General features: G+C 37.5%; 2 protein-coding genes across 2 annotated transcripts in view; one reads left to right on the top strand and one right to left on the bottom strand.

Annotated features, from left to right (window-relative positions):
- The window catches only part of LOC113202874 (dynein light chain roadblock-type 2), a 223,281-nt gene that overhangs the window by 210,978 nt on the left and 4,350 nt on the right, over positions 1-7,953 (top strand). The gene's annotated exons all lie outside the window — the stretch shown is intronic.
- LOC113202847 (ras GTPase-activating-like protein IQGAP1) lies at positions 160-7,871 on the bottom strand. The gene is made up of 19 exons (XM_052265617.1): positions 7,664-7,871; positions 7,214-7,307; positions 6,900-7,134; positions 6,622-6,766; positions 6,376-6,533; positions 4,765-6,081; positions 4,318-4,682; positions 3,997-4,198; positions 3,707-3,899; positions 3,366-3,615; positions 3,165-3,294; positions 2,979-3,073; positions 2,666-2,891; positions 2,218-2,562; positions 1,933-2,130; positions 1,630-1,850; positions 1,258-1,539; positions 913-1,153; positions 160-821 (listed from the first exon to the last, which is right to left on the bottom strand). The coding sequence occupies exons 1-19, from the start codon at positions 7,704-7,706 to the stop codon at positions 705-707; spliced, it is 4,857 nt and encodes a 1,618-aa protein (XP_052121577.1). The 5' UTR covers positions 7,707-7,871; the 3' UTR covers positions 160-704.

Below are 7,953 nucleotides of genomic sequence, written 5' to 3'. Positions count from 1 at the left end.
ACTTATTAATGACGTTTTAATGTTGTTGGTCAATAGTGCCAATTAAATCTGAAGTATTCATTATACTGACATTCTATTCAATGTCAGGACAGATGCGACATGGACAAGTGTGAATTAAAAAATTATCAGCAGAAGGTAAAGTACAGAAAGAACAATTAGTAGGAGAACAATACATTTATTAAAACATGTTAGATAGATTTCAAAGTACCCTGGTCAAATTAATGTCAACAAGTACAGAAATGTTAGCCATTAAAAACATATTTAATTCAATTACAATTAAATTTTAACGTATCACTCTTTAGCACTTAAGCATAAGTCTATAAATCTCAATCTACTTTAATTTTTCTGGAATGTGAGCTAGAGTTAATTGATATTGAAGTACTGAGTTGTGACTTTTTCTTCCAATTGATAAGAGGAAAAATCAAGTACGGAATAAAACTGACTTAAAAACAATGTTTAACCGGAAAATATCATCTTTGGCAAATATAAAATGTAACACCAAATCACAACATAAATTACAACAGTTTATAACTGGAATTTACAGTCAACAGACTTAGAAATAACAGAATAGCACAGCATAAAAGATACAGCAGCAACTGCATGTATTGTCATGGAACAGATTAGTAATTAACATGTAATAAAAAAAATCCAACACTAATCATATCGTAGCATTGGTGGGTCATGGATACAAAATACAAACATATTCATGTTTTGCCATAAAACTTACGATTAAGCAGAAATAGTAAAAGATTAACATTAACCTTAGCCTTGCCAAACATGTCCATGATGGAACTTCCCTCAAATTGTAACTCCAACAGATGCTGTAAAATAGATATTTGTGATTCAATGCAAAATACAGGTTTAGTACTACTATAAACATCAAAACAAAATTGTGAAAATTAGGTTTTATACCTGGATGTCAACATCAACTTTTTCCATTTCCACTCCCATAAACTTTCCTCTCACTGTAAAAACACCAGACATTTCTGAGGGTGAGATTTCAAATGTAACATTCCTGAGCTGGGTGGGTGGTAGCCCCTCTACCTCTAGCAGCACACCCTTTTCTTGTAATTTTGCTGCTGTGTACTTCAAAGTCAGTTTTGATTTCAATTTGCCAGGTACCTTCCCATCAACTTTCAGTGAATGCACGCTCCTGTCAAAAAAGACAACCATAAATATAAAATTGACAATTAAAGAAATGAATCCTTTAATATGACAGACCTGTTTAAATTAAAAACTTTTGATTTTTCAGCTTACTTTTTGCCAGCATTTAGGTTATCAAGACACCGCTTTATGTACTCATTGTAGAAGTCCACCTGTTCTTGCAAAGCTCTTGTCTTGGAATCTAAAGAAGCAATGGTGTTGCGTAATGAGACCAATTCCCTTCCCCTTTGTTGGCGGTAGAGTCCCTTGTGGCACAGGTCTTGAGCTATTGCTGTGACAACTGACTGGTAAGCATCACTAGATGATGCCAATCCAGCAAGTTCCAAGCGACTCAGATAACGCCTTAACAACTGTTTACAATCTCTTAGAGACCAGCTGCAAATAATAAATAATGTATTGCAGAAATAATACAAACTGAATGAAAAGAAAATTAAATTTTGATGAATAAAATTCATCAATAATTACCATGAATCAGTATTGAAGGTGCGATTCAAGGAAACAAGTTGTTTTTGATCACGATCTCTTCTCCTTAGTCTTTCCTCATACAAGAACTGTTGGGCAGGTGTGTCTGGTACTGATAATGCTTTCACCACATCATCTCCTTGCAGCAATGGCAATAACAAGACCATAAGCTCTTTCGTCTTTACAAAAAGTTTATTTAAATCAGTGGTATCCTCTTCTGGTACCTGCAAAATCATTGATGGTTATTATTCTCGTGATTAGATAATCTTAAAATAAAGAGGATGCAGACCAAATGAAAATTGGTACCTGGAACTTGTCAACAAGAGAAAGACAGATTTCAGCTTGTAGCAGCTGTGGTGCAGCATGTGCAGAATCACTGCACAATAATTGAGCTGTTGTTGGGACCCCTCCAAGGTCCTCTAACAACTCATGCAAAGGGTCCATCGGGTCTGAAGAAATTTGATCCTCATATTGTAAAAGAAGGCTGTGAGTGTCAACTATCTCCTACAAATAAAAAATGATACATAAATTTAGGTAATTCTTTCATCCGCTTTGTAGATATCTAAATCAAAAGCAGAGAAGCATAAGAACCTGGAGAGTAATGTAGATACATGGATCTTGGATTAGAGTTGCTTCTGAGTACCTATTGATACTGAAATGATCTTCAAGTTCTTCCACCTCGCAACAGCGACGGAAAAAATCTTTGAACTTCTCGTGGCACTCAACAATGAATGGGTTCAAACACACAAGATGAGGAGATTCCTCCCCGAACCCTTTCTTTGAAGCCGCAAATTGCAAGATTTTGGCAATGCTAGCAAGGTTGCGACGTTGTTCATTGGATAAATTACGGTCAGCTGGAAGGGTCACTATGTCGAATGCATCAGGGGCTACTATGGCAGAATTAATCAGCTGGTAGTAGACAAGGTGGCCAACAATCTAACAAATAAGAAATAAAAATGGATTAGGTATTATTCATATCATATATTACAGGAAATGGTACATGTGGTTAAGAGATAAGGCTTGAAAAAAAGTGACAAACCTTTAATATATCCTTTTCAAGGGTACCAGGAAATCTTTCCAGGAGGGCTTGACGTAGAGTTCTAGCCGTGTATAGCAGTCCATAAGGTATCAAACTTTTGCTGTCACAAATTCTTTGAAGAAAGACAAGAGTAGCAGCTTGGAGCATTTGGAGTCCACAATGGAGTCTCCTACGAACCTCAGCATGAGAAAGTGCTTCTTCCTGAGTAACGTTATGAGGCAGATCTCTGAAAGTGAAAAGTGTTAAATTAAAAAGTTAGACAAGCACAAGGTAACTTCAAATTTTGCTAAATGTAAATGTGAAATGAACTTACGAGGACTTTCCAGTTTCCATCTCAATTTGATTTCTCCATGACTTATAGATGTCAACAGGGTTTGTTTCAATAGATAGATTTTTGTCATTTAAAACCTAATAAAAAAACAAAAACAAAAAAAACTTGGTAAAATTTACCACAGGCAATCATAAATTACTTCAAGAATTCATCTGTGGAAGAACATACCCGCTCAATTAGAGGTCCAACCATTGTTCGCAAAGCATTCTGTCCAGAATGTTGTCGCGCATAATTAACCACCATCTTGAGCACCATTGGATTACTCGTCACTGCATCTGAAAGTTTTTCACACTTACATCTGAAAAAAATCAGATCACTGTAGAAAACAGTTAATACTTTAAAATTCATACAGAGATATAAAAAACATACTTGATCTCTTCGATTAGGGCTGTCCTAAATAATTTAAGCATAAGATATTCCTCTCTTTGACTCGCTCCAAAGTTGAACAGAGATAAAATAACATTCTGCAGAAATTTTACACTTCGACTCTGAGGGAGCCGGAAAAGCAATTTAGCTAAATAAGATGGGTTTGTCTGGAGGGTATAGAAGAGATGTTTGTATCCATCTAAGAGACGGCGTCCTTCCCGTGTTAAGGTCTTTAAAGTACAGTGAGCTTTAGCTGAAAATTGTTAAAATTTGAGCATAATAAAATGAGTATAAAATATTAAACGGACAGTAATTGGTAGTGGACAGTAATTTGTAGTACTTACATGACATTCGAGGACTGCACTTTTCCCTGTCCTTTCCCTTGGCAACACTATTCAAAGTTTTCCCATGGGCCACAACATCTTGAAGGGTAACTCTATTTTGAACAAGTAAACCTATTTTGATATCCATTGCATCAATTTGCCTTATAAGTTCCTGATTATGACGAATCCTCTGAACAACTGCACCTTGCAGTGACTGTAATAAATACAATGTTTCAGTGTCATTACAGAAAAGATATAAATTACTTAGAGTCATTAATTTTTAAAGAATAAAATCCACCCAGTAGATATACCTGAAGTTCAAGTTCTCTTTCATAATCATCTGTACTGAAATCTAACAAAGGCACAAACATGCGGACTATTTTAAAGGGAGGATTACTTTTGTGCACGAGCATTGAGAATGCTCTTCTTGCTTGCCTTCCTCGCCATAGAGCTTGAATGCGTACTACAGCACCTATGTGATTGCGGTAGAACTCCAAAATTCCATTCCCTCTTCTAAAATTTTTAACGAAAGAAAAAGGGGTGAAAAAAATAAGAAAATACATACACACTGATAATGAATTTGCAGATAAGTACTACTAATACAACAGAAAGAAAGTCAATTTCAAAGATACCTTCTAGCTTGTCTTTCCCTCTCCTCCTTGAATTTTAAAAGTTGGCCTTGGTAATGTTTTTGTTGGACAACACCTCTCCACCAAGCTTGAATGTGAATGATTTCTCCTATATGTCTCCTCCAAAACTCCTTTCTATCAGTCAAGCTTTTCCTGACCAAGAAGCCACGACAACGTGCTTGCAGAGCTACCAATCTTTCACCCGCTCCCAGAGCATTACGTACATCTTTGTGAGAAAGATAGTGGGACTGAGGATGAAAGTCATTTGGTCGCTCCCAAGAATAAGAGTATGATTCCATATTAAGGTAGACAGTATGACCATGCGATGTTACATGATCAATCCATGGTGAATGATGTTTGTGTCGATGCTAAAACAGAAAAGTAAAATTTGGATTAACATTATGTTATGTTAGTTGCCTTAATACAGATCTGAATGAGCTCAGCACATACTTTTGATTTTTGCAATTCCTGCAGAGCATCATGCCATGCTTTGGTATTTTGAGTATCACACTCAATAAGTCCAGCACTTGCAAGGCAGTCCATACACTCCCTTAGATCTTCTACACCAGCACTGAGGCACACATTTAGTCTGGCTAAAGCAAAGCAGGCTGTTTGTGCTTCATGTACCTCTGCCACAACTTCATGCACTGCATTTTCAACGTCACACAACCATAATTCACCACCACCCTGCTTCTCTTTTTCATACAGGCATGTTTTCAGTAAGAGTAACAGAAGAGGTGCATCATTTGCACCAATACTCTCTGACAATTTCAAACTTGTTTGTTGCAGAGCTTTTAGAACTCCTCCCGGTTTGTTTGATTGCACAGCATCATTCACTGATTGGAGGCTAGAAATGACTTGGAGGCATTGTTCAGATTCAGCCCCTACAGAATCCACAACTCCTTGAATATCAGCATAACTAAGAACTGGTGCATCTACCAGAGCTGCCTGTAGAGCATTCATATACTGAATTTTGAGGCTGGGTTCAAGGCCAGCTATGTGTAACAAAGGATTGCTCAAAGCATTCCAAGTCAATTCAACATTACCACTATGAGCACTTCTTGTGACTTGTGCAACATTATTAAGAACTTTTAGGCTTCCTATCAGTTCAGGGTAAGAGAGTGATTTCCCCGATTCTTCTTTGTCAATACCAAGTTCAGAAAAATAGAGGGGCATGGCATGTGGGTCCAAAAGTGATGGATCAATTTGGAGAGCCGGATCATGCAAAGCGCTACAAAATGCTTTCAAGCTGCCTGATTCCAAAGACTGGTTCATCTTTTCTAAAGCTCTTGATGTATTCTTGACAGTATTTGCAACTTTGTTTGCTTGATCAATTGCTTGCTGAAGTCTCTGTCTTATCACAATACAATCTCTTCCATCAGCAGCTTCTCTCAGGCCGCAAAGTACTTTTAATTCCTTTACATACTCTGTGCCATTTTGAGCATTTATATTCTTCAGCTGAAGTGATGGAGCTTGTAGGAGATGTGCAATTTTTTCCGATGCTTTTGTGTCAGCAGCTTTTAGAACTCTGCGAAGGGCAGAACGAAGATTCACAGTGTTAATGTGTCCTTGTAACTCCCCCAGGTCCAATAACTCATCAAAATCTTCTGCTTCACAGCTATCATTCAGAGATCGGTTGAGAGCTCCTTGTCTTTTAGTATTGCGAGCATTTATCAAAGTTTCCAAATAGTCCTCAGACAAGTCCTTACTGACGAACTGTAGAGCTAGAGATGGGTTTGAAAGCTTTTCCATGAGCATTGATACATCCTGTGATAAAAAGGTGTGAATCAACTTAGGATATGTTAATAATCTACCATATCTGGCTGCAGCTGAGTTTAAGACCCAGCACCACCACACACATACACTTTGAATGAATCAAATTTGGAAAAATTTCTATACAGTCGGTAGTGGTGTGTTTGGGGACCCCTCTCAGCTTTGCCCACGCTCTTTTAAAGCAATTTTTTTGAGAAAGAGTGGGTCTTATACTCAGGTAAATACGCTGCTAATACATAGTAATTTCATCGGATAATTTTAATACAAGAATGAGACTTCAAATTTTACCTGCAGAGCAATAGCTTTGTCAACTGCCTCAATTGCTTTTCGAAGTGGTTTACCATCCACATCCCTGCTTCCAGAAAGCAGGCCTCCAATCCTCTGGAAAGCAGGCATTGGTGCTCCAGCATCTTCCAAATCTTTTTGAACTGTCTGAAGGTCATGATCTGTAAACACAGTTCAGATAAAGAATGAACAGTCCAATTTGAGCAGACCAACTAACAGAACTGATGCACAAGATATTCATTCACTTACCAGAAAACTGAACTTTGCCATAAAGATCCTGAATAGCTGGAGTGAGTCCAAGTTTAAATAGGTGTGTGCTCAATGCATGAACACAGTATATCACTCTTGGCATATTTTTCTTATCATACACATCTGTTGTTTCAGGATGGAAAGTCTGAAATATTTCCAAAATGAATTACAAAAATTGTATTGAGATTATTGTCGTTCTAGCTGGTGCACCTAATACACTATGTTTGTCTTGTAAACTTAACTATCTTCATTTCATGATAAGAACAAGGAAAGCTTACTTTTGGCAAATTTGTAGATTTAAGTGATTTTATCCAATAGTTGATGTTGTCAGTATGGCGAAATTGAAGTCCAGCCATTCTATACCTCTTTTGTTCACGGTCATAGATCCGATTTAGAGGTACATCCTCAGGAGTCACAATATGAGCTAACTGAGCAAGGTAAACACCATTGCGCAAGCTCTCTTCAAGTTGTGCAGCAGAAGGTAACTTTTCTCCCAAAACTGCTTCCATCCACCTGGCAACAAAAAATTTCATATAACAACAAATGGAGCCCGAAAATGTAACATAGTTTCACATCACAACCAAATACGTACAATTTGGCTTCCTCCAGATGACACAAATACTCATAGGCCAAATTTCTTTTCCTTGTCTCATCCATTTCTTGGGCAGAATGACGGACATCTTCCACTGTTGATAGAGACGTTAGCCCATTAACTTTAGAGAAGCAGAAAAACCTAGTTTCTTTCTCCACACAGATCAATGCAAGCTCGAGCATAAACTATAATACAACTTAATAGCATAGGAAGAGTAAGAAGTTTTTCAATAACATTACTATAAATTATAAAGTTCTGTTAGTAATGTGGGGTCAGGTTCATGTCACAATCTTCTGACACAATCGTTAAGAACTATTACAAATGATCAAACTACTTTGCATAACCGATCAATGTAAAAATTTATAATTAAAGATATGAACACATTGAGCTAACTGGGTGTAGAGCCGTTACAAGTTACAAAACATGTTCTAACATGCTTCCGTTACTTACGCGTCCCTCCGAACAAGGCCCCCAGCTTCTTGCACTCTATCATTTTCGATGGAGTTTGTTAGATACAGTACTCGGACCGTCGCACTTCTGCAGCAATGAGTTAAATTAAAAACACGGCCGTGACAGTCAAGAGATTCATTGTCTTTGGGCGTTACTTGGCGGGTGTCAGGCGAACTCGGTTTGAAATCCGTTTGTGATGGTGTGACGTCACAGGCAAGAGACCGGTTGAGTAACTTGAGTATGAGAAATTTATAAGCACAATTTATCCACGTCGTAAAAGTTTCTAACCG

Source organism: Frankliniella occidentalis, unplaced genomic scaffold, assembly GCF_000697945.3.
Source record: "Frankliniella occidentalis isolate FOCC.00 unplaced genomic scaffold, Focc_3.1 Scaffold28, whole genome shotgun sequence".
Lineage (NCBI taxonomy): Eukaryota > Metazoa > Arthropoda > Insecta > Thysanoptera > Thripidae > Frankliniella > Frankliniella occidentalis.
This window is presented reverse-complemented; position numbering and strand designations above follow the sequence as displayed.

What these genes read in the sequence shown, in the direction of transcription:
- LOC113202847 (XM_052265617.1), bottom strand. Translation starts at nt 7,706, where the DNA reads ATGATAGAGTGCAAGAAGCTGGGGGCCTTGTTCGGAGGGACGC. An exon ending in AAAGAGAACTTGAACTTCAG is followed by an intron (nt 3,900 to 3,996) that starts GTATATCTACTG and finishes TATTTATTACAG; the next exon opens with TCACTGCAAGGTGCAGTTGT. An exon ending in CTCTTGTTGACAAGTTCCAG is followed by an intron (nt 1,851 to 1,932) that starts GTACCAATTTTC and finishes ATGATTTTGCAG; the next exon opens with GTACCAGAAGAGGATACCAC.